We start from the raw sequence: 27,475 nt of genomic DNA, 5'->3' as shown, positions 1-27,475 counted from the left end.
TATGTGAACGATCAAACAAGTTAAGGACATACTGTGACATTTCTATAGTTTCTTGGTCACACACATGTGCCTTCTATCTTTCTGACTTCTTTCTCTAGAAGCCATATTGTGAGTATTTCTAAGGAGAAGCCTATGCCTTTATGGCAAGGATGTGAAGTGACTTGCTAACGGTCAAATGAATGAGCCAGAAGTCCAGTGAAGCTTCCAGATACTATCATCCCATTTAACAGCACAAGTCCAGGAAAGTACCTACACATGAAGCACTGAGCCATGCTCCTCCTGAATTCTTGACTCTCAGAAATTGTATCAAATAATAAATATGTTATTTTGACCTGTTAAAGTTTGATCACCTTTTTGTAACAATAAAAAATACTAGTATAAGCATTTAGAGCTTCTCAAAAATATTGGTGATATCATAGAATATTATAAAACAAAAATTCCAAAACAATTGGCTCAATCTGAACTTACACCTTTGTCCATTTGTCACTATGCTCTTTTTGATCACCTGATTATACATGGGGTACTTCCTGAGGAAATTTCCATTAAAAATGTCAGTATACACTCGTTGTTCCCTTTTAAATACTTCCAATTAAATGTGTACTCATTTTACATTCCTCCCATATGAGATAATTTGTAGAGAAAACTTAATTAATAATTATTTCTGTGTTTTAATTATCTATATTTAAGGTATAAAATAGTGGTGTTTGTGTGCATGTGCATGTGTGTGTGTTCATGAGGACGAAGTAATGTAAGAGTTAACACTTAATAAACATAATAGAAGGGGTATAGAACATAGGATACTGGGTAAATTTAAAAACCACACACACACACACACACACACACACACACACATATGGAATCAGGAAAGATTTCACTTATATGATACATGAAAGAACAAGTAGAATTCTAAGAGGTGGGTAGAGATACAGGTGAAAGGGGGAAAAAAAGAAAACCCAAGTACTAATAAAGCAAAGTAGAGAGATACACAAGAAAGTAGCTTCTGTTAAAGATTTCCCAAGTGTCAGAAGCATATACTTTAACTTATGTTGGGTTAACCCTGTGACAATGAGAGAAAAGCAAGCTTCATTGACTCTTGTGTCTAGCTCCCATAGCTGGAGTTTTGTCTGACTCTACAGCCCATCCTCTTTTCAGTAAGTCAAACTAAATAACTCAGTTCAGTCAATACCAAGGCAATAGTTAATATCTGAAGATGTTTTTTGAAAGTTTCAAATGTGAAGTAAAGACTACTTAACATCTGAAACTTTCAAAAACAGTTTATTACTCCATGTGTGGGGAGAAGGTAGAAAAAGTGTGTCTGAACTCCCTGCACCTGGACTTACAGGTGGTTGTGAGCTGTCCAACATGGACACCCAACATAGGTTACGGGGATCTCAGCTCTGGTCTTCGGCAAGAGCAAGTGCTCTTAACTGCTGGCCTTTCTCACCAGCTCCAACCTCTGACATTTTAACCCAAAAGCAGATATTTACAATACACAAAGGAACCGGGATGGCTGGGTTTCCATACATTTGCACTTACAAAAATAGGACACCAGGTAGATTTATATCATTGGCCATAGTTTGCTATCTCCTATCCTAGATGAATATTATACGAAAATATTATTGAAGATGAAGCTAGAACAGCAGGTGGGCTGCATATAGGAAATTTTATAGTTACTTTTATAAATATCAGGAATCTTCAGAGGACAAAGAACAGATAGGCATTAAACTGCACTTTAGAAAGATTGATATGGAAACTGTCACAAAAGGACAGATTGGAGAACAAAGAGAATGTAGGTTTGGAAAAGAAAGCAGTTTTTATAAACTGACAGGGCCTTGCCTCAGGTTTGATTGAGAAAATATAAGGCACTAGGCTACATCTACTTTCTGTGCTCACCAATCTGTCTATCTGTCCATCTATCTATCCATCTCTCTCTCTCTCTTTCTCTCCCTACGTACCTATCTAGTCCATATTTCTCTATATTTATATCTCTCTATTTCTATATCTTTATATACACTTTTGTATCCAACTTCTCATTTTCCTATTAAAGTGGAATGTATCATCTCTGCCACCAAAGACTGTTTTATATGCCAGCTTCTCAAGTGTACCAAGACCTCTATATCTTGTCTCCAGTGCTACCATGCTCTCCTGGACTACTGGCTCACCTCCATTAACTTACACATTGTTTCCCATTGGCCTCATAGTTCCCTCCAGCAGCTAGCTAGCCTGTTTCTTTCATGAAATTTGCAGGCCTTAAATGATTCTGTGTGTATCAGCCATTGCTCTATAATTGCTGCGGTGGTAAGTGGTGTATATTATTATAGATTTCAGCTGCAGTTTGAGATGTCAGACTCTAGGGAGAGGATAGTTGAACAAACTGGATCAAAGCCTTGTGCTGCATTTATTTCCAGTGCTGGGACTCAATCCCAGGACCAAACCCACATTAAGCAAGTCCTATGTTTCACCGCCAACCTATATCTCTGGCCCAGCAGAAACATCTTATGATAAACATGAAAAAGGCAAGATTGCAAGGCCCATTTCTTTTGAAAGCAGGCCAGCATTACCTGAGCAAAGTGGCTCCATGGAGTCCGAGAGGCTTTTCTCTTGGTAACTATTCACAGATGAACGGAAAGGGATTGAATTAGGGGGAAAATGAGAAGTTGAAACGGAGGCAGAAGTCCCATCTAATGGAGGCAGTGTTCCCATCATTGAAGTAGGGCATGTGGGTCTCTCCTTTAAAATAAAGTGAAACAGATTGTCAAATGACAATATATATAGCGTCTACACACACTTTTTTGTAGTTACTGAAAATATTTAAGAAAAAAGCTTCCAAGGACTCAACAGCCTTCTGTTTTTGTTTTGTTGTCTTTGTTTGTTTGTTTGTTTGTTTGTCGTTGAATCTCAGGCACTCCAAACTGTCATTATCAAAGCCTATTTTCCATTTGTTAGGGAGTGTGTTTGTGTTTCATCTGTCTACTCTAAGAAACAAAAATATGCTCATAAGAAACAAAAATTACCAGACTGATGTGACAGGTTTCAATATTTCCACATATACTATTGCATAATAAAACTTTTTACTTCAAAAGGAATACATTTTAGAACCTAAAGTAATTTTGAAAGCCTTTAAGCATTAATATTTTTTTAAATATGTACAACTTATATAGCAATTTTAAAGCACACAAAGAGAGTCTCTAAGTGTAACTGGTAGGAAGCATTTCCTTTCTCCAAGTAAATGACTTATTTCTTTGTTTTCATGTTTCATTGTTTCTAGTCTATCATCTTCCACTGCTCGGGAGGCTTAGAACAAAAGGAGGCAGCATTACACTGAATGATTAAGTTCTCCATATCTGTTGTACAATATAAAACTATCTTTTATGCTAATTACATATTATATATTCTAAAAGCCATGTTACATGCATAGAAATGTTCTTAGCACAGTATTACAAAAAAGCATGTAACAAATAGTCAATCCACATACATCTTAAAAAACAATCAAGGGGAGGGGGCCAAGATGGTGGCACCGGGAGAACACTGTGTCTGAGAAACGGGACAACACACTCCGTGCAGCGACGAGGAGACTGAACTCTGGGCCCTAAAACAACAGTTATCATGTTTCCCAGGTGAGGGGAGGCTCTCACGGCATGGGAATTGGTCCGGTCCACTCTCGGCTGCCCAGCCAGAACCCGGAAGAGAACCCGGCTAACTCGGGCTTTGGTTCTCCGGGCTGGTGCCGCAAGCCTGCGTGTCCCGATCACTTCCCCAGGCTGATCGGTGGGCACAAGGGTGCCTGAGGCTGAGAGTCCCAGTCGCAAGAAAACCCCACAGGGAAGGAAAGTTGCCAGACTGGTCACGGGTCACCCAGTCTTTCCCTGGAAGGTCTCTCTGACCACGGGTACCTGCCACCATCACAATTGAGCTCCCGCCGCGCACGGATTGCAGCTGCACGCCCAGCTCAAAATCCGTACTCCCTCTTCGGAGGAGGCAGGAGGCGTCCAGCAGAATCTGCCACAGACCACATTGTCTGTACCCCAACCCAAGATCGGGGCTGAGAAAACCCAATCCTTTCGGGCACTCCCCCAAACGCCGCCATAACCCTGCCACAGCCAAGCAGAAGGATAAAGAGGCGCACAGCGGCTTCACAGTGCCGGAACTCCAGTGCTGCTGGCTGCTCCTAGAAAACAAACTACAGCTCGGGATCTGGGACTGTGGTCATTCTACACATCCTGAGATTCTCCTGGGTCCAGCGCAATAAGGTCTAGCAGCAAGTTCTATCACCGGCGCCCCCCCCACCCCCCACCCCTGGCAGAGAACGCCGGCTCAGGATCTGACTGAGAAGCCCCAACCCCTGCTGGCACTCCCCTGAGAGCACCTCCATAAGCTTGCCCTAGCAGAGGGGAAGGTCAGAGGGGAAGGACAGAGAGGCAGCCTGCCAAGGACACAGCACCCTCTCTCCAGCTCACCCAGCGGCCCCTAGCAGAGAAACCCAAGCTCTGGATCTGAGGACACTCAACCATACCTGGTACTCTCTTGGGATCAGCAAACATAGATTCTACCACTAGGCTGCTTCTGGCAGAGAGATCTGGGCCCAGGATCTGGGATTGAGTACACTCATCATAACTCTTTCCCGTGCCACCCAGGGACCAGTCAACATAACCCCTCCTGGCAGAGGGAAAGGACAAAGAGGCAGCACACAGGAAAGGTGGACACCGAGTCCTGCGGCCACAGTGTCACAGAGCTGACTGTTAGCCTACCCATGCAATTCCGCAGCAGGACCAAAACAGAGAGTAGTGAGCAAGGGGAACCCCTGTGCATTCCAACTGGTCCTGCAAGAGACCAGTGAGTGCAAGAGAGTGAGTGAGCCTCCTAGGGAGAGATTGCCCCAGACCCAGGGCCTCTCCACAGAAGTAACCAGACGAGATCCCTGCCACCCACACCCCTAGTGTGGGCATCATAGGGATTCTTGGGATAGCGACCCCAACATTGAAGCCTCTGCCTTGCGGGTCCAGCAGGGTAATCCAGGCAAACAATCCCTGGATCTCAGTCAGAACTGCATAATAGTGGCTTGCAGGCCACTGCAATAGTCAGAGAATCCGCGCATGCACACTGCGCCCGCTAAAAGCACACGCGAATAGCGCCAGCGTCACATTCCTTACTTAGGCAAAACTGAAAACACAGTGCACACTCCCAAAGCAGTGAACCTCTCTCATCTTCCTGAAAAAACAGTCCAGAAAACAGAAAGAGAGGATCATAGCCCAAACTACAATCTCGAGGAACAACCAGTGAGGATTACAAATAAAGGCAGACGTAAGAACACTCCCAACAAAAATCAGGACATAATGACCTCACCAGCAACCCCCACAAAACAATGGACACTTCAATTCACTAGATATACAAGAAAACGACCTCAAAACTATGTTTCTCCAGCTATTAGAGGACCATAAAGATGAAATGAACAAAGCCCTCAGAGAAATAACCAAAGAAATCGAGACTAACCCAGAGGAAAAAAATCGTGCTCTCAGAGAAATGACCACGAAAATTGAGGCAAACAGAAAAAATGCACAAAGCTCTCAAAGAAATGTCCACACAAATGAAGGCAAATAAAGAAATAAACAAAGCTCTCATAGAAATACAGGCAATTATACCCAAAGAAGTAGAGGCACAATTAGTGATACATTGAGAAGAAACGGACAAAAAAATAGAAGCTATCATTGAAAAGCAGGAGTCCACATTCAAACAGATGAAGGAAATGGTGCAAGACATGAAAACAGAATTAGAATCAATAAAGAAAACACAAATAGAGAAAAACCAGGAGCTGGAGAACATAGAGAAAAGATCAGGAACTACAAAGGTAAGCATCACCAACAGAATACAAGAGATGGAAGAAAGAATCTCAGGAGCCGAAGATACACTTGAAGAAATTGACACGTCTCTAAAAGAAAAAATAAAATCAGAAAAGTTCCAAACACAAAACATCCAAGAAATCAAGGACACCATGAAAAGACAAAACCTAAGAATAATAGGAGTAGAAGAAAAAGAAGACATCAGGCTCAAAGGTCCGGAAAATATTTTCAAGAAAATTATAAGATATGATAAACATAATGAAATCTATACACCTAAAAAAGATAATCAAGAGAGCAGACATGGGGTAAAATTATCAATCCTCGTTTAGAAAGACAGATGGGATGCGCATTGAACATATGACAGGAGTCTACTGAGCACATTTGAAAGACTCTAACTAGCAGTGTTTTCAGAGCAAAGACTCATGACCAAACCTTTGGCAGAGTACAGGGAATCATAAGAAAGAAGGGGAGTTAGTCTGATGAGGAAAGGATAGGAGCTCCACAAGGACCAAATATATCTGGGCACAGGGTCTTTTCTGAGACTGACATGCAACCAAGGACCATGTATGAATATAACCTAGAACCTCTGCTCAGATGTAGCCTATGGTAGCTCAGTAACCAATTGGTTTCCCGTAGTGAGGGGAACAAGGACTATTTCTTTTCTTTTTTTTTTTTTTTCTTTTCCAGAGCTGAGGACCGAACCCAGGGCCTTAGCAAGCGCTCTACCACTGAGCTAAATCCCCAACCCCCAAGGACTATTTCTAACAGGAACTCAATGACTGGCTCTTTGGCCTCCCCACCCCCCAAGGGAGGAGCAGTCCTGTTAGGCCACAGAGGAGAGCTTTGCAGCCAGTCCTGAAGATACCTGATAAAACAGGATCAGATGAATGGGGAGGAGGTCCCCCCATCAGTGGACTTGGCAAGGGGCACAGTGGAGATGAGGGAGGGAGGGAGGGAGTGGGAGGGAATGAGGAATTGGGACACGGCTGGGATACAGAGTTAATAAAATGTAACTGATAAGAAAAAAATAAAATTCAAAAAAAAAGATGTAAAGTGAACAACTAAATAAATAAAGTTAAAAGAAAAAAAAGAAATTAAAACATTAAGCACAGTTCAAAAAAAAAAAACAATCAAGGGACCACTTACTTTGAGGTAAGGAAGATCTATGAAAATGTGCTGTGTTTAATAATCATCTAAAAAAAGTTATCCATGTTAAATGGAATTTTCCAATTTGTATTCCTTAGTATCTCAACTTTGAACTTGCTATAAAAGTTTAAAAGCCTTAACATGTGATCATTTTATTACCAGTTTCATCTTGAAAGTCCCTCCTTTAATTAAAAAAAAATTGTCCCTGTATTTACTGTTCTTGTTTTATGATTGTTTGTTTGTTTGGCAGTGGCAGGTAATATTTTCATACAGAATACAGCACAACTGTACCCGCTCTCTTCGACGCAAACGTGCTGATAAAGAAGTTCCTGGGGAGAGGTCACTTATGGCCAAAGAACACATATTTAGGTAAGGCTCATATGCCTCTTCATATTCAGGGTCATCTGCTGAAGTAAGTCGCGGAGTGGCAAAAACTAGCATGTGACATCCACCACAGGCAATCTGCAAGCACAAGTACATAGGAAAATTAAATAATGATAACAGCAAACACAAGTGGACTAACACTAACTCAGAAGACTGTCTAGTGTATGGCTTTTCCCTGTTCTATCATTCTCCATATCTATATCTATCTATCTATCTATCTATCTATCTATCTATCTATCTATCTATCTACACATACACACAAGTAGACATATGTAGATATGCATGTATACATGTATAGATGTATACATATACATGAATTAAACATATATTCTTTAAACATTTACAAAAAAAGTAAAACCAGTCTACTCCACCTTCCAATTTAATATAATCTTGTCACAGTTGGTATCTCATTAAAACTTAGAAAATGTTGTATTTGATCTTTGGGACAACATTAAAAAGTCACAAAATATTCAGAGAATAAATAAATTACTCAAGAAGGACAATGTCTCTGACCATTATAACAATAAATATACAGCAGTTATACATATCTGTACACAGTCTGCACAAAATTTGGCCCCTCATATTCTGGTAACACTCTATTCTAAGGAACTATTGGTAGTTATTGGTTACTGAGGAAGAGGGAGACATTTTCTTTAGTGGTGCAACCAATAGTGTGTTGGCCATGTTCTAGCAAATAGTCCCCTATCATGCTTATGTAAGCAGTTCTAAATTAAGTAAACCAAAACAATTAAATAAATAAATAAAAATAGGCATGAGAGTAAAAGATGCGCTGGCTAAGAAGAAAGCTTTAAGAGGGAAGAGGATATGACAGATTAATGAGATGAATGCAATCATAACACACACACACACACACATAATTGTCAAAAATAAATACAAAAGTTTGGCTATCAGTTTCAGCATCTGCTTCAATATAACAATCAGTAGAGTCTTTCAGAGGCTTTCTGTGGTAGGCTCCTGTCCTGCTCCCTGTCTTCTCCCACTTCTGATGTCTATCCCATTTGCCCTTCTGAATGAAGATTGAGCATCTTCCCTAGGGTCCTCCTTATTGTTTAGTTTCTTTAGGACTAGAGATTTGGGTATGTTTATCCTATAATACAAGGCTAATATCCACTTGTAAGAGAGTATATACCATGTATTTCTTTCTGCTTCTGGGATACTTCACTCAGGATAATCTTTTCTGGTTCTCACCATTTGCCTGCTTATTTCATGATTTCCTTGTTTTTAATTGCTGAGTAGTATTCCATTGTGTAAATGTACCACACTTTCTGCATCCAATCCTCCATTGAGGGACATCAAGGTTGTTTCCAGATTCTGGCTATTACAAATAGAGCTGCTACGAACATTGTTGAGCAAATGTCCATGTTGTATATTTGAGCATATTTCGAATATATGCCCAGGGGTGGTATAGCTGGATCTTAATTTTCCGAGAAATCACCAGATTGATTTCCAAAGTGGTTGCACAAGTTTACATTCCCAACCAGCAATGGAGGAGGGTTCCCCTTTCTCCACATCCTCTCCAGCATGTGTTGTCACTTGAGTCTTTGATCTTAGCCATTCTGATGGATGTATGGTGAAATCTCAGGGCTGTTTTGATTTGCATTTCCCTAATGACTAAGGACGTTGAACATTTCTTTAAGTGTTTCTCTGCCATTCGATATTCCTCTGTCGAGAATTCTCTGTTTAGCTCTGTACCCCATTTTTTAATTGGATTGCTTGGTTTGTTGTTTAACTTCTGGAGTTCTGATTGCAGGGAATCTTATGAAAGAAGGGGGAGATAGAAAGTCCTGGAGGGGACAGGAACTCCACAAGGAGACCAACAGAGCCAAAAAATCTGGGCCCAGGTGATCCTGCAGAGACTGATACTCCAACCAAGGACCATGTATGAGGACCTAAAACCCGTGCTAAGATGTAGCCCATAGAGTCTTTCTCCAAGTGGGTTCCCTAGTAAGGTGAGCAGGGGCTGTCTCTGGCATGAACTCAGTGGAAGGCTCTTTGATCAATTCCCTTGCGGAGGGTGGGGGGTTGCAGCCTTGCCAGGCCACAGAGGAAGACAATGCAGCCAGTCCTGATGAGACCTGATAAGCTAGGGTCAGATAGAAGGGGAGAAGAACCTCCCCTATCAGTGGACTGGGGGAGGGGCATTGGGGGAGAAGAGGAAGGGAGAGTGTGACTGAGAGGAGCCAAGAAAGGGGCCTATAGCCTAAACACAATGTGGATAACCTGAATAAGTAATAAATAAATAAGAAGTAATAAATAAGAAAAAATAAAGGCAGTTCTAAAATAGAAAAAAGTAATTAAAAAAGAAAAAGAAAGTGTTTTCAAGCCTTTTCCTTTACAAGAACACTCTCTAAATTAAAGGCTTATGTTTTGTTGTTGTTGTTGTCTTGTTTTTCAAGATAGGGTTTCTCTGTGTAGTCCTGGCTGTCCTGGACTCACTTTGTAGACCAGGCTGGTCTCAAACTCACAGAGATCCAGGTGCCCCTGTCTCCTCAAGGGCTGGGATTACAGGCATGTGCCACAGTGCCCAACAGGCTTATAAATCTTTAGACGAAAATACAGGCACACTAAAAAAAATACTGAAAAATAAGACCACTAATGAGTTTTAAGAAGTAAATGCTTTTCACAAAAATGTTAACAAAAACCCTATACTAACAACTGTAGTGACAGAATTAGTCTTCTCCAGATATGAGCCTTCTGATTGCTTATTTAATGCAAGGGACATGCAGGCTACACACAACAACTCAGTATGTTATCCTTATATACTTATTTGTTTATATGTATATGGAAAAATGATTAAAGAAGAGGATGTGAATTTGGGAGAGAGGGGTCATTGGGAAGAATAGGACACAGGGGAAGTGGTATAATTATGTTTATATTAATTTTTAATTAGAGGAATTAGCAAATCTATCTCAATAATATTCCTAAATATAAATGATCTTAATTTGTCAATAAAAGTCATTGAAAAAAGGAGCCTATAGTATTTTTCAGACTCAGATTCTAGCCACTTTGCAGTGCCTTCCTGGTGATATAAGAATTGCATACTCTGCACCTTACTTCCATCAAAATTTCATTTAGATTTTTGTACACAGTTGGTATTTTGTTCAACACTGAATAATTTGTGCTCCTAATATTTTGGCCAGTATCTTGTACATAGTAGGGTTTTAGCTCTAATTTGCAGGTTGAGGCCCATCAAAGCAAGTAAGTCACAGTGGTAGGAGCTTGAGGGAGGTAATCACATCATACCCATAGCCAGCTGCAGAGAGCAGTGCATATATGAATGCTAGTTAGTGCCCATCATGCTCTCCCTCCTTTTCACACACTACAGGGCCAGCCTGTGAAATGGTGCTGCCAAAATTCATGCTGGGTCTTTAGACTGCAATAAACCTAGTTAAGAAAAATCTCTCACAGGTGTGCCCACACACCAACAATTCCCTAGTGAGGCTCCCTTCCCATGTGATTTTCAATTGTGTCAAGTTGGCATCTAAAACTATCACAGTTATTAAAATGAGTAAGAGAACTACGCCATAGGATGAGGCACCATATCTTTAGAGAGGCAATAAACAGAGCTTACGTGTCTACAGTTCTTAACTGGGAAAAAATACTAGAAACAATAAAACAGGAAACCTGATGGTGATGTCTCACTAAAAAGATAAATTCTTAGCTGACTGCTCAACCAACAAATCCTTCACAACACTCTTCATTTCTTATCACGTCTCTTCTTGTGGAGGGTTTGAGTGTCCAACCTTCAACAGTAACATTGCAGTTGCCCTGTATTTAGTGTTGTGAGCAAGACATTCTACTGGTACTTGCTATATGTGATACAAAGCTTACAGGCATGGCACAGTTTGGCTTTGAAGAGAAATGAGAATGAAGCAGAAAGGTCTATTTGTAGGAAAAACATCGTTGAAGGAGAATAACTGTAAAAGGAGATTTTTCAGAGCAGTGTGATGTCTAACATTTGGCTCTCACAGAACTAATTTATAGTTATTAGCTTTATCTATGAAATTCTCACACAAACATAAAATATGTATTTTCTACAAAATACCAAAAAGTCTCAGATCTATAAATAAAGAAGATATGTAAGAAGGAATGTGAAACCCTTACCAATTCAACTGTAAATTTCAAAAAGTTAGAGCACAAAGTAGGAAAAAACTGATTGGTAAAATTCTCCATTCCAAGTCCTAATTTTCCATGTCGGCCATCTCCAAAAGTATACATATGCCCTATATCTAAAATGCAAATAAAATTGAGGTTACATAAGTTCCATTTGTATGAATCTAGTTATAAACAAATACATTAACTTCTACTGAAATTATAATCTTTTCATAGAATTCTGTATTAAGTTCATTCTGCTCTACTGACCAAAACAAAGCTTAGTGTCTGTGGTTCTATAGATAATCGTAGGCAATGGAACTGAGAATGGACCACTTTACCTTGGTGGTTGCAGTATCCTTATGTGTGTCTGTCTTATGCATGGTAGTCTATTTAGCACTACCGATGGCCTCTGTCCACTACAGGCTGGTAGAAAAACCCCTTTCTGCAGCAGTGATGATCAAAAATATCCCCAGACATCATTTGTTTCTCCCAGGGGTGCAAATTTGTCACTGGTGGAGATCTATGGTACTCAGAAACAGCTGTCTCTTTCATTAATTTGGCTTTTGGGGTGTGGAATTGCTACCTAAGCAGTGCCGGGATTCATCCAACCATTTTGACTAATCCCCATATCGATATCTGGGTCCTGTCTTGATGGGGATACACTGATGAGCACTTCCTGTCACTTCTCTCTAACTAACCTTGCTACATATTGACACAGCAAGTACACCTAACTTTTGTACTTCTTTGTTAGCCCCTCCTTCACAGTCTACATTTAAAGGGTGTGGGTTAAGTGTCACAGAAGCAGAGGCCAATTAGGGCACAGATAAGGAGAACTGCTCTCTAATCAGGGGGGTAGAGAAGGCTGATTCCTAAAAGATAGAATTTAGCTATAAGAAAAAGAAATAAAGCATCATCCAGGCAGAGCCAGCACTACAAGGAAAGACTTGTATAATGGAGACCACAGGTCAGGAAAGTGGCTCAAAGGTAATCAGCAAGCTGAATAAGGAGGCCTGAGAGTTTCATGGTCTAAAGCAGTAAGGCAGGACGACACTAGGGACAGTTAAATTAGTTTAGATTATATTGGAGGAGTAGTAAGCCTTTTTAAGTGAATGCCTTTAGGCTGGGAAATGATTAGCTCATATTTGGGGAATTCTGAACAAAGAAGGCAACGTGGCTGCACACTAAGAGAATCCCCAGCACCTGACTAAAGACTGACTTGAAGTAATGTAACTCAGTAAGATGGTAAGTTACTATTTTAATTTACAAAAGTTAACAAATTCCTTATTTTGACTTTGATTTATCCAAAGTCAAAATTTATCCAAATTTTGGTAATCCCCCCCAAATTTTTTTTTAATACGTGCTTTTCAAAGGTGATTTTCTTTTTCTGAAGAAAGTAAACCCTTCTCTCATTTGCTTGGTTGTACTTCCAAGCTCAAAGAACATGTAAAAGTATGAGCTATTGATAGGGAGCAAGAATTTCAGCAAATGCACTACCTGTAACACATTGTACTAGAGAGAGAACAAAATCTGTAGCGCTTGTTCCCTGGAGAGGACACATGAGCAAAACCACAAAAAAAAAAAAAAAAAAAAAAAAAAAAAAAAACCTTAATATGCAGTGACTTGTGTCAAAACTGTTTTTAGGTAGAAAACATACTCTGCAAACTAAGCAATATATGTTAAGACACATGAGTCATAAAAAGTATATTCACCATCACTGATAATTCAGGGTTGATGAAAAATGGCACTATGAAGCCTAAGTGCCGAAGCTTAGGCACTTAGAAGCCCTAAGCACTACAGTAAAAGACACATTTCAACAGCCCCGATAGGACAATGAAGGAATGGTACTTTTTTTATATTCTACAGAGTATTGTTACATGCTCTACAAAGAAGAAAATCAATACTTGATAATGGACACGTTATTTTCCTTGAAGAGTTCTGTGGGACAGAGGATACTATTTATAGTAGTAGCTCGTGCTTTCTAATTCCTACTTTCTCTGAACAGTAATGGTTAAATGAGCACTGCTCTTTTTGAAGCTGTTTTGGATAGAGAGAGGGAAAACAGAAATATGAGATTATAGATTATTTAGTACAGTAGAACTATTTCTAACCTTTCCACATTTTATTTTGGCTTTAGATGAAACAGTGGAAATATAGGTCCTCTTGTTACAAAGTGTTTAAGTTCTCAAATATATAAATTTCCAACAGTTAACGGCTAAGTCATTTCAAGGAAGAATTTTATTGAATTCCACATTATCAACAGTATCTAGTTTATGAGAATGAGAGGCAAGCAGGCCAAAGTAATATCTTATTTGGTAACACAGAACACAATAAAGAGGAAGATGTATATATTTGCTCGGTGGTTTTTGCAGTGGCCTTCTCTCTATTTTGCAAAGGGAAGGAGTCAGTCCTTAGACGCCCCCTGGTGGTCACTACGGTACCCTTCTCTCTCTACTACTTTGCAAGAAGAAGAAGTCAGGCCTGAAACTTGATCACCCTTCATGGTTAAAGCATCCCCAAATGTCACTCAGTATGGCTGCAGCTCTTCTATACTGAGTAGATAGAAAAATAAAACTTTCCTTGTATGATTTTTCTCTCTGTCTCGAGGAGAGTTTTGGAAGCATTAAGAGACTTCAAACAAATACAATTTCAAAAGGACTTTGCAGTCTTACTCTTGACCAAAGGTCTATTTTTTGGTTCTAAATGTGGATCATTTTTATTTGGGGTGCTGGAGACTGAGTAAAGCTAAGAACCTGTGCTACAACTGAGCTATAGCCTGCATCCATATTTATGCTAATCTGAATTGTAGTTTAATTTACTTTTAAACCAAATTATAACTTTATATTTAGACTATCAATCACATAATTCCATTTCCTCAGGCATAAATTCTATAAGAAGTTAGATACATTCATTTCACATATCATCCATTTTATAATAAAGTATATCCAATTCTAGAAACAAAAATCAGAAAAATGATTTCATACCGGTCATCATGGCTGTATGGTTTTCTCCACAGGAAATATAACTTATTTTCTGATCCTTAATACGATCAATGATTTTGGGTTCTGATGTTTCAAAAAGAAAAGTGCCAAGTCCCAGTTGACCATACTGTCCCAGGCCGAAAGCATACACAAGTTTTTCTGAGAGGAAATGAACACATACATGGATTGGGATGTAAAGTAAACGAGTAACTTAATTTTAAAACATGTCTTCCCTGAGCCAGAAATATATCTATTAAGTATATAAATGAAAGGCAGGGATCATAATAGAGACACATGCAAGGCATGATTCCATCTGGGATGTACAGGATTCAAATTCATAGACTAAGAATGGTGGTTTCCAGCAGCTGAGGGAAGGGAAAGAATGCACCTTACAGCAGACACCTATCTTAGTTATGTAAGAAAGGTTTGAAAGATACTCTATCACATGTATGTGTAACAATACTATATCATATATCCTAGAATATCTTTAGTAGCTATAGCTCATGCTAATATTCTTCTTTATAGACTTATTTCAGTATTAATATGTTGTATGCAAAGGTGCCCACTGAGGCCAGAAGAAAGGTTGGAGCTGGAATCACACAGTCATTTGTGAGCTGCCCAAACTGAAGTGCTGAAATCCAAACTCATGTCCTCATAATACAAGAGCAAGGGCTTTTAACACTGAACCATCTCTACAGGCTCAAGTATTTTTATCTTGTCACAATAAAAAGGATCGTTAAAATATCTTTAACTACTACTGAGTACAGGGAATAGTACAGCATGCTCCACACATACCTGTGAGAACCACAGTGTGCCCTCCACCACAGGCTACTTGAATCACCTTCTCAGGAATTCCCACCACGCGCTGGGGTGACCTGTGATTGATCAGCAGCTGATTGGGAAGGCCCAATTTTCCATTCTCAGGTTCTCCAAATGTATATAGTTCTCCGTCCGCTGTTGGAGGAAAAGAAGAATGATTAACAGGAACATAAATATAAACAGAATACTGGTTCTTTGGTACATGTTCTCGTGTTCCACAAAAACTTGGCCAGTAATTAAGTAAATCTGATCTTTCTTAAGATCGTAAGAATATAAGCTTGTTTTTTATTTTTTAAAAACCTTCAGTTATTTTAACTAGTACCCTTCATAAAGAATTCATTACTATAAAGAATTAGAAAATCATTTTAGTTTTTATAGAAAACATTGCAAAGACACTTTTATATATTCCCAGTCCCTTTGTGGCTTACATGTGTGTGCACGTGTGGTGATAGTGGTATCAGGAATTAATTCTAGGGCCTCAAACATGTTAGTCAACAGCTTGACCATGGAGTTCAAGCCCCAGTGCTTTTTATATGCTTCAGATTTTGAGAGTAAGTTTCACAAGGTTTCCCAGGCTGGCCTCGAACTCACTCTTATAGCAGGTCTTGAACTTGGAATACTTCTCCCTTAGCCTCCTGAGTAATTAGTATTATAGGCCTTTAGAATGCTTGATGATGTATGAAATGGCTAAGTTGAATCTCTATGAAGATAACATTTTATTAGTTATATAGCACTACCAACTATTTCCACCTTGTCCACATTAACTCTACTCTCCTTTGAATTAGTTATCACATGATGATTATGAGATTCTTGAAATCAGAGACTTTCTTATTCATTTCTGTAATCCTACAACCTACTTCCTGAGTCTACTAGTAATCACTGTTGCTATGAGATCAAAAGAAAAGTGCCCCTATCATGGGGTTGCCCTTTCACACAAAGAAAGAAAATAGTGACTAGGAAAGTACTTAGGACATATAGATAGTGCCTATTCATTACAAGTTGCTGCTGCATCTTCCACTTCCTTGTATTTGTATGTCAGGAAGCCATGTGCTGACAGAAACCACTCACATCTACAAAGCGCAAAGATCAGTCAGGTTTGGAACCTGGTTCTATAACTCAGATGCAGCATCTCCTTGGTTCTAGCTAGTATATAAAACCACAGAAGGTGCAATGCTCTCACAAAGTTGTTGGGAGGGTAAGTAAAACATCTTTGTAGTTCAAAATGTATTTTAGATGGATAAATGTTATATATCTTAGAGTTGTAAACTCCTAAAAGATAAGTACTATGCTTTTATCAATGTAATTTGCTATAAAACAGTCTAAAATGTTTATCTTATTTTTTGAAATAAAAGGAATAAGAAAATTTTTTTTCTTTTGACAATCGCATGCCTGTATGATCATCTCTTATCCTCATTCCACCAAGTCCTTTCCCCGACCTCCACCCCTGCACTCATTTCTTTTGTTTGGTGATCCACTAATTGTGGATTTTTAATAGAGGATTATTTACTGGAGCACTGGCAACCTACAAGTGACTACTCAACTGAAGTTAACTTACTTCCCCTCTTACTATAACTTAATTAGCCAAGGAAGGGGTGGGGCTTCATGAGCCCCCTAATCTATGATGGGTGTCCCATCTTGTGCAGGTCTTGTGTGGGTAACAAGAACACTGTGACATCATGTTGCAGCAGCCACATCATGTCCAAAACACAGTATTTTGAACAGTCCTCCCTATCTTCCAGCTCTATTTCCCCTCCTGACTTCTATGATTTTTCCCTAAGCTGTCGAGGGGGTGTTCTGTTTAGGGATGAGCACTTAGTCTCAGCACTTTGCCTAGTTGTGTATCTCAAAATTAACTACTGTTCTAAGAGAATCCACTGAACTATTTCATGTGGGCATCTGATTACTAAGAAACCATCAGTTAGAAAGAAAGCCACAATCAACCTTCCACTGTTACTAGTGTATCTGTAAATGTAGATGTCAACATAGACATCGACTAACAGTTCAATACTTCGAAGCAGAGAAGACTACCAACAGGCCCAGGAATAAGAAAAGCTGCACATAGTGAGAAAAAGCCTTACCAAAGGACTAAGGCTTTTTTTCATTCTTCTCCATCTAACCTTCATTCTGGTTCTCACAAGAATACTCTATTGAATACTAATTTGAAACAATGAAAGAAATTACCAGGACAGGAAGAAGAGCAGATCAAAGTATAGAAGTGGATCCAGGGGAAAATGGTTTGTGAGTCTTGTTTTTAATGCCATACAAGGCTAAGAAGTTTGAGAACCAAAATTGGAAAAGGTTTCTAAAATAGCAATTTAATTTTTATAACAAACTTAGTATTCACTTTCTAAAAAGTTGGTATGTAGAAAATTTGAAATTATGAATTATCAAATGTTTTGAATTAAAACATAGATCATTTCAGTTGAACAACCATATGAACTGTAAATAATTTTAATAGATGTAATAATTGAGAAATAAGAGACATTGTAATGAATCAAAATGTTCATCTTACTTGTTACAAAAGCTGAATGGTAATATCCACAGGAGATCCATGAAATTGGCTTCCCGACAGTCACTTCATGAGGTATACACACATTACTTTTGTTTTTTAAGCCAATCTGCCCTTCAGAATTGTCACCCCACATAAAAAGTTTTCCATCCTCTATTAAAAAAAAAAAAAGTATAAGGGGAGAAAAGTCTTTAAAAGGCTATCCTGGCTCTCAAGCTATGACATGTCTTACAGACTATAATTTGTCTTCTGGATTATATTTTTTTAGTCTTATTTTATTCTTCATTGATATATAACTGTCGATATTTATGAAATGCAACATGATTCTTTAAATGCATATATACAATGTAATGATCAAATAAGGATGATTTATACAGCATCTTAAGGATTTATCCTTTCCTTGGGTTGAAAACACTCAAAATCCCCTGTCAGCTACTTTGAAATGAACAATACAACCAAGTATAGCAGCTCATAACTACAATACCAGAGCTCAAGGGGCTATGTTCGGGAGATTGCTGAGAATTTAAAGCCAGCCTTAGCTAACTTTTACATACCAGACAAGCTAGATTTACAAAGTAAGATTCTCTCAAAACAAACAAAAAAGAGAAAAAAGTAATATATTATATTACTTTTTAATAAAATATATTATAAATAATAAAATATATAATAATTATATTATTATATTGTATATGAATAATATAATAAATATATAATAAAATATATAAATAATAAAAATATAAAATATATAATAAAATATATAAAAGATATAATAAAATATATAATAATATAAAATATATAATAAAATAATATATTATTATTTTTGTTCCTCCTTTTAAACTTTAACTCAGTACTAAAAGTGGTATGTCATAAAAGTACCAAGACATTTTCATCAGCTCATGACCTTGGAGTTCACTTTCTATTGTCATATGATCTACAAGGAAAAAGTGCAGAGAATGAGATGATGCTAATTCACTTTAGTTATGACCATAACTAAACAGAGGATGGTATTTCCCATAATCACTAATGTCTCCATGAAGAAACAGTTCCCTCCTTCCAGGTAGTCTGCCTGCCATTAAACTGAGGGACCGCAGAAAGCTCTTACAAGTTTCCAGGTCAAAAGGGCAAGTTCCCAAATCAAAAACCTTGCTCTTGAGACACCATAAAAGTGTTTCAGATGAGTGAGAAATACACACACACACGATTAGAGTCAACAATCTTTTTTTTTAATTTTTGTACACCTGAAGCACAGCTTCTCTAGGTTCAGAAAATGAGATACATTAGCATATAGCATCTCAAAAACATATTAACTTATGTCCTTTATGATGTTTCAGTTTTAGGAATAGTTAAGCTAAATGTAGGATAAGTATTTTAGGGATAATCAATACTTGTTTACTTCTATATTTTTCCAAAGAACATCTTACTATTCAGCACATGTTAGCCAGGAACTCATGATCATCATGCCTCTGACTTTGAAGTTCAAGAGATTAACAGTACAACACCACCCAGCAACTTCTTTTAGTGAGTTAAAAAGTTGATCTTCAAGATAATAGACAAAATTAAAACTGGAAATAAAAACTGAATGAGTGACAATGAATAGTAAACTATATAGCTGATAAAGCAAATAAAACTCTGGTTTTCCCAATGGCCAAAGCAACACCAGATGTGCAGAGAATCTCCTGCTTGGAAGAAAGCTGCAAGCCAGAAGTTCCATGGGGTCAAAGGGATCATGGCTTTGACTTTTAAAGAAACACTCTCATATCTACTTTTGAGGACAGAGGTATATAATGACCATTATAACCCACACTTTAACAACATACATCCCAACTAATTTCTATTGATATTTCTGGTAGCAAGTTCAGTTCAAGTGCCAGGTAGACCTTTTTCATAATATGCAACAAAGATAACAAGAATATCTAAAATAATAGACAGCTAACAGGCTTGAGAACTTATTTACAAATCACCTTCTATATCGGTATTTCTTTCTCTCAAAATATGCACATAGATCTAAAGTTAAACGTTTTAAAGTCTTCGGAAGTTACACAGAATGCTGATACTGTCATGCATTTACTGAGTTGGTATATCCAATTTAAAAGAAAAGATTTGTTTGGACACAAGTCATACTCACCAGTTAGTGCAGCTGATGTATTAGTGCCAGCAGAGAGCTGTTTAATGCTATTGTTAGCTGTAAAGAAGCCAATTTGATGAAAAGTGTCTCTGTCATCAGTATCACCAAGCCCCAACTGTCCTTCATTATTTCCTCCAGCTGCATATATACTGCCTGTATCTGTAAACAGTAAGAGAAATGTTAATCAACATACTGTAGGCACACTGCTTCTTAGAAATGCTAGTAAGTAGTAGCTATCTCCTGTACTGACAGTGAAAAAAGTATGATCAAAGGTAAGAGATATAGTGGAGCTAAGGCCGAGAGAACAGCTAGAGACAAAAGTACTCAGGGGAGGACAAGGAGCAGGAAAGACTAGTAAATACAGCACTGCTAACTCTTTAGCAGCATATGGTAAAAAATATTAGTTTCCTCCACTGAGATATCTTCAACATGTGTTAGAAATCAGATGTTCACAATTAATAAATAGGGTCTCATGAAACTGAAAAGCTTCTGCAAGGCAAAGGATGCTGTCAATAGGACAAAACAGCAGTCTACAAACTGGAAAAATATCACCAACCCTATATCTTATAACAGGCTAAAATCCAATATATAAAGACCCAAAGAAATTAGACACCAACAAACCAAATAACCCAACTAAAAATTGGGGTACAAAGCTAAACAGAGATTTTTCAACAGAGGACTATCAAATGGCTGAAAAGCACTTATAGAAATGTTGAACATCCTTAGTCATCAGGAAAATGCAAATCAAAATGACTCTTGGATTCCATCTTATAGCTGTCAGAATGGCTAAGATAAAAAAAAAAAGGAACAGCTCATGCTGGCGAGGATGTGGAGCAAGGAGAACACTATTCCATTGTTGGTGGGAGTGTAAACTTGTACAACCACTTTGAAATCAACCTAGCACTTTTGAGGAATAGTCATACCTCAAGATACAGCTAAACAACTTCTGGGTATACACCACCAAACAACAAGGACATTTGCTCAACTATGTTCTTAGCAAGTTTATTCGTAATAGCCAGAATCTGGAAACAACCAAAATGTCCCTCAACCAAAGAATAGATACAGAAAGTGTAGTACATTTACACAATGGAATACTACTCAGCTATTAAAAACATGAAAATCACAAAATTTGCAGGCAAATGGATGGAACTAAAAAAAAGATCATCCTGAGTGAGGTAACCCAGACCCAGAAAGACACACATGGTATGTAGTCACTTATATAAGTGGACATTAACCATATAGTACAGGATAACCATACTACAATCTACAGACCAAAGAAGCTAATAAGGAAGATCTAAGGGAGGATCCTTGAATATCACTCAGAAGGGGAAATAAAAGACATCTGAAGTAGATAAAGAAAACTAGGTGGGAGGGGCAAAAGGGAGGGTAATTTCGGTGGAGATCAGGCATGGGGATACTGGGAGTGGGGGTGGGGTGAGCACTGAAAGAGAAATAAGTGTGGGGGAACATATCGTATCTCTGGGACAGGGGAGGCACCTCAGAGTCTACAGGGGTGTCTCTAGCTGAGACTCCTAGCATCAGGGGATACAGAGCCTAAAGTTGCCACCTCCTGTAGCCCAGTGGGACTTCCAGGGGAGCAAAGGGGACACCAGCCCACCCATAAAACATTTAACCCAAAATTTGCCTGTAATAAGTGTAGAGATAAAGATGGTACAGAGATTGAGGGAATGGTAAATCAGGGACTGGCCCAACCTGGGACCCAATCCATGGGGGAGAGTTAACCCCTGTCACTATTAATGATACTTTACTATGCTTACAGACAGGAACTGAGCTATGCTTGCAGACAGGAGTCTTCTGAGAGGCTGCTTTCAGCAGCTGATAGAAACAGATGCAGAAACCCCACAACCAAACAATAAGCTGAGCTCTGGGAGTCTTGTGAAAGAATGGGAGGAAGGATGAAAGGAAACAGAGTAGTCAAGGACATCAACAAGAAGACCTACAGAGTAAACTAACCTGGGACTAGGAGGGCTCACAGAGACTGAACCACCAACCAAAGAGCACACCTGGACTAGACCTAAATCTCCTACACATATGTAGCAGATGTGCAGCTTACTTTTCATGTGGTTCTCCTAACAATGGGAGTAGGGGTTGTCTCTGACTCTGTTGCCTGCCTTTGGATCCCTCTCCCTTAGCTGGGCTTCCTTGTCTGGCCTCAGTGGGAATGTATGTGCTTTGTTCTGATGTGACTTTATATGCCAGGGTAGGTTGGTACACATAGGAGGCATGAAGGTGAGGTGGGAACAGGAGGAAAAGGTGTGAAGGTAGGATTGGAAGAAGAGGAGGGGGCTTCAATCAGGCTGCAAAACAATTAAATAAATAAATTAATGGAGAAAAAGAAGAAATCAGATGTTGGGGATATACTTCAGTAGGAGAACTTGAAAGCAGAAATCAGCTATGGATAAATGTGCTGGCCTGCTTCCAACACTATTGAGTTTCATTAAATTTTAACTAATTTTTCTCAATACTACATTGCAATAATTCTTGTAGCTTTACGATAGGGATTGAAATCAGAATATTGCTAGCCCCAAATTCTGTTCTTTCTGAAAATGGTTTTGACTATTGTGTCTCTCCTTTGATTTTTGCATATAAATTTAAGAATCACTGTCTCAACTTGTAGATATACTATACTGCCTAGTTAGATTTTAATTGAAACTGAGATTACTCCTATCAGTAGCCTTTCCTATAACTTCCACTCTACATCTGTCATAAAGAAGGAAGAGCAAGAAATAGGAGAAAGTAACCACAGAAGTGCTCCCAGGTGGGAAATGCTGCCCCTTGATCTTTAGCTACTCAGCATTTATTTGTATACTCACAAAGGTAAATGCATATACTAAATACATTGCTATAACTCTTTTCTAATTGCCACCAAAGTATCATGCCTATTAATTTTACAAAGACACAAATGTTACTAAACTGAGACCTCAGTTATCAAGTCTGGATAGAAGTTGTACAGGATGAATACTGTACCTGTTGAAACTAAGGTGTGGTTCCTTCCACAGGCAGCAAGTTTCACTTTTTCAGGCTTAAGAGCTAGACATGAACATATGACAATTATAATATTTTACGGGTATGAAAATGATAAAGAATCCAGGTCAAATAATAAGAAACTGGTAGAACTGATATTTCTTTATTTATTATACTTCAAGGGATGGGCCTAGGGCTTTGAGCATGTTAAGCATGCACTCTGAAACTTAACTATACCTGTAACCCCAAAACTGAAATGTAAAACCTGGTATATGTGACTCCAAGTCAATGTTCTTAACTATTAATCCAGAGGTTTACCCACAGCTTACTGTACATCATAAAAACCAGTGGAGTATGGCAAACACTGACTCATTGGGTCAAAGGTAGGGCCAAAGCATCTAATTTTTTAAAAACCTACATCAAGATCCAGTACATTCTAGTATGTTACTTCTCACTAAATTAATATATTACCTAACTGCCATCAACTAATCCCTAAGATTATTAATCATAGATACATACCTGGGCTAAAATTGTTCATTTATATATTTTTAAACATTGACAAATATCTCCTAATCAGTTGACAAAGCATCTGCACAGTTGGCTAAGAGTATCTGCTTTCATGGATCTCAGTCTGTGGTAATGTTCTCTTAGGTGTTTTTAAGACCTTGGTCACTAGGAATACCATCTGTTTACTAGTCTGTGCCCAGTTAAAGTCTTTTAACTATATTAAAAGTCCAACAATAATTCCTATAAATACCATGGTTATTATAATTTCACACAAAAATTTTAATCTGAAATCTAAATTTGGGCCCTGAAGATAGAGAACACTGTCCTGATCATACCCCCAGGGTTCTTCATCATCTATTAAATTTAGTTAATGATTGTAGGCTATATACAGAAGTTTTCATATGATAAGGATAAAGTTTTCTAGTGATATTATACATACTACATACTCGAGACAATACTGGTGTCAAATACTTTGCTCTATAGTTATTATATACTAGTATTCATCAAACACTGGTATTGATGTTTTGTTCATTTCATTTCATTATTCTGCACTGTAGAATAATGTCTATTCTAATAACCAATAGCTAAATATAACTGTGATGAGACAGAACTCAAAATGATAACATATTATAATGCCTGATTTCCTTATATATAATAGCAGTAATATTAAAGCCACTTTACAAACAAGTAACATACAAACAAAGAAGCCAAAGTCAATGCTAAAGGATCATTACTTCCTCCGCTGTCCTTGGGATTTAAGTCAAAGTGATTATTGACCCCACCATAAAAGTATTTCTGAGATTCACATAAAGAACAAGAATAGGTGCTAATAATATTCAAGTACATCTTGCAAAATAAAGACATAAAATACATTTCATTTTTAATACTAAAAAGTCAAAGATCATTACTAAACTTAATTCATATAACCTGGAAAATATTTTAAAAGAACATAAATAATATAAAGAAAAGGCCCCAAACCTTTGATACATGTTGGTTTGCTGATAGATGACTTTGATCCTAATCCTAACTGACCCCAGTTGTTACTGCCAAACATGTAAAGTTTATTATTTCCTAGTGGGAGGGAAAAAGAACAAATTAAAGTAATTCTCACATAGATAAGAAGAGATGACTGAATAACAAAGAAACAAAAAAAGATACATGTTAAAAAATATCAAAGAACAAGAAATAGGAGTGGGTTATCTTGTCTGTCTATATACAGACACATTTCATTCAGTGTAGAGGTTTTAAGATCATATGTTAACAATTTTTATTGTAGTGAAATACAGTCCAAGAAAGGTATTCATGTAGAAATATCATTTAAGTATACTAAGATAACGTAAAGTTGAAAAAATGCTCTTGAATCAATTTGTAAAGGATTTTCGGATGAGTATAAAACCACTTTCTATACACTTTTAATATGTTTAACACATGATAAAGACTCTTCTTTATGTATAAAAAACAGTTAACATTTAAGTTGTTTATTTTTTTAAGTAAAATTGTGGTCAAATGAAATGTTTTAAGACCCCTTTGGGGTCCCTTGGTTTCAAATAAATGATATTTTTTTAGACATAAAAACAAATGTATTATAGAAAATAAAAATCAGACTTTTAAAATGTATCTTTCTGTGTGCAGGTTTCCTTATATGAGCTGATTCTATTAAGTATAAAAAGTCCCTAACATTAGGCAGAAAAGCTTTTATTAAATATGACACTATTTAGGTGTTATATTACTGTATTCATTTAGGATTGTAATACTAACCTGTTACAATAGCAGTATGTTCATCTCCACATGAAAGACATATGGGTATGTCATTTTTAAACCAGAATTTGCTAGGGTGGTTTTCAGCAAATTTAGTTTTTCCGAATGTAAACACAGCACCCGTGTCTGCAAATGTAAAACAATTTTATTTCACAACTTGAACCCTTGAACCATGAGGTCTGTTTTTAAAAACACATTTCCAATTACATACATATAAACCTTTTCTCCCATGACAGCTTTGACTCTGCCTGAACACCGTTTAAGCCTTCATTCTTTCACCTTAATTCAGTCCTAATCCTCAGACTTCATTTTAGTGACATCTGTTAATTTGAATATGTGTTACAATGACAAGGAAAGCATCATCCATTATTGATTGTTCTGCTGTCACTAGACAAACAAATGAGTCCTGAATAACCTAGTATAAGATGCAACTTCTACTCACTTTGATTAAGGCCTCATGGTCTGGTCCTTCACTGAGGACCTTTTTCCTCCCTTAACATCACAGGTGATTCATGGGAAGGACCTATCTAAGTGATTTTGGATTTTCTTTAGTTCTTCCAAGGAATTGCTAGTGTTTGCATGCAAGGAAGGAATGCTACTACCAGTGCTGAATATTGACAATGCCTGTGACTATCCAGTAAAACTAGGTACAGGACAGACATACACACATTATTTACAAACTGTTTCAGCTGCACTATGAGAAGCCATTTAAGGCTTTAAAAGTCAATGACAGAGCCCAATCAGAGTTTGAGACCAAGAAATTTGCCTCTGATATCCACATAATCACTGTGACATACAAACATACGCATACACACGTACACACACAGAGAGAGACCTAGAGAAAGAGAGAGAGAGACTATTTAAATATGTAAGGGCAATCATGTATTCAAATACTTTTTTTAATTTATTTTTTTATAAATTACAGTTTAGTCATTTTGTATCCCTGCTGTAGGCCTCTCCCTCATCCCCTCCCAATGCCACCCTCCCTCCCTTATCTCCTCCAATGCCCCTCCCCAAGTCTACTGATAGGGGAGGTCTTCCTCTGATACTAGCCTATCAGGTCTCATCAGGAATGGCTGCATTGTCTTCCTCTTTGTCCTGGTAAGGCTGCTCCCCAGACTCAGGGGGAGGTGATCAAACAGCCAGCCACAGAATGTCTAAATAAAAAACTCAAGTGACTATACATGCTGGAGAGGATGTAGAGAAAGGGCAAACCTCCTCTATTGCTACTGGGAATGTAAACTTGTGCAACTACTTTGGAAATCAACCTGGTGCTTTCTCAGACAATTAGGAATAGTGCTTCCTCAAGAATCAGCTATAGCACTCCTAGGCATATATCCAAAACATGCTCAAGTATTCAAATTCTCAATCTAATAATTAATATGATACAGAAATGAGTCACTTTACCAAACCTTAACTTCCTCCTTTAATTACTATGGTTATTACCAAATGGTTTGAATCTAGCAATACAAACAGGTTTGCTGTCCACAATCTATTTAGCACAGAGTTATACTAATCTCTCTTTTATTCATAGAGAATATAGTACAGAATCTACAATTCCCAACGTAAAGTCCTGCTAAAAACTGGAAATGATTACTGGTTTCTTAGAATCCTGTGATAAACAGTAGTTATATGGTAAATAATTATGAACTGCACAGCAATCTCTCTAATTAAATCATTACCAAAATGTTTATTAGTGAATATTTTATTTGTTCAACTTGCACAAGGTACTCCTCTAATAAACTAGTTTATTAGATGTTTGTTCTAAATTTCACACAGAAAATATCTCTTCTACACTATAACTGTTTTCACTTCACTATAATGGTGGGTAGGGACTCAAATACAGCTTTCAATACTTTCAGTGTGAAAGACAGAATATTTCCCAGGCTTCAACAAAGAAACTCTTCAGCTTTTCCTATTCCCACTGAGGAAAAATGAGAATTCCAGGTATGGATTAGGCCATGGAGATTAGAGATGGATGCTGAGACTTAACATTCTTAAATTGCAATTGATCTACAGGCTTGGACTAGAATCAGTTTCAAAAGACTGAAAATCCATTAATAGTTCCTAGTAACTATTTAAACACACACCACCATCCCCCAAATAGAAAGCCAGATCCAGCTTCTGAGAAATTTCTAAAGAAAGCATAGTGAATATAAATATTAACTGTACATATAATTAATTATATATAATTATATGTATAATTATATGTAATTATATAATTATCATTATATATTAATATTATGAATTAATTATATATAATAATATTATATTATATTATATTATATTATATTATATTATATTATATTAT

General features: G+C 37.6%; 1 protein-coding gene across 3 annotated transcripts in view; it reads right to left on the bottom strand.

The window, feature by feature from the left end:
* Rpgr (retinitis pigmentosa GTPase regulator) overlaps window positions 1–27,475 on the bottom strand; it is a 61,616-nt gene that overhangs the window by 32,858 nt on the left and 1,283 nt on the right. For all 3 annotated transcript variants that reach the window (XM_055599535.1, XM_055599533.1, XM_055599534.1), the window contains exons 2-11: window positions 25,165–25,290; window positions 24,385–24,477; window positions 22,903–22,965; window positions 19,915–20,073; window positions 17,793–17,942; window positions 15,257–15,415; window positions 14,465–14,620; window positions 11,493–11,617; window positions 7,275–7,445; window positions 2,562–2,730 (exon numbers count right to left, since the gene is read on the bottom strand). In XM_055599535.1, the coding sequence (XP_055455510.1) occupies window positions 2,562–2,730; window positions 7,275–7,445; window positions 11,493–11,617; window positions 14,465–14,620; window positions 15,257–15,415; window positions 17,793–17,942; window positions 19,915–20,073; window positions 22,903–22,965; window positions 24,385–24,477; window positions 25,165–25,290 (1,371 nt within the window). The remainder of the gene's footprint in view (window positions 1–2,561; window positions 2,731–7,274; window positions 7,446–11,492; window positions 11,618–14,464; window positions 14,621–15,256; window positions 15,416–17,792; window positions 17,943–19,914; window positions 20,074–22,902; window positions 22,966–24,384; window positions 24,478–25,164; window positions 25,291–27,475) is intronic.

Source organism: Psammomys obesus, unplaced genomic scaffold (assembly GCF_907164565.1).
Source record: "Psammomys obesus unplaced genomic scaffold, mPsaObe1.curated_primary_1811, whole genome shotgun sequence".
NCBI lineage: Eukaryota > Metazoa > Chordata > Mammalia > Rodentia > Muridae > Psammomys > Psammomys obesus.
This window is presented reverse-complemented; position numbering and strand designations above follow the sequence as displayed.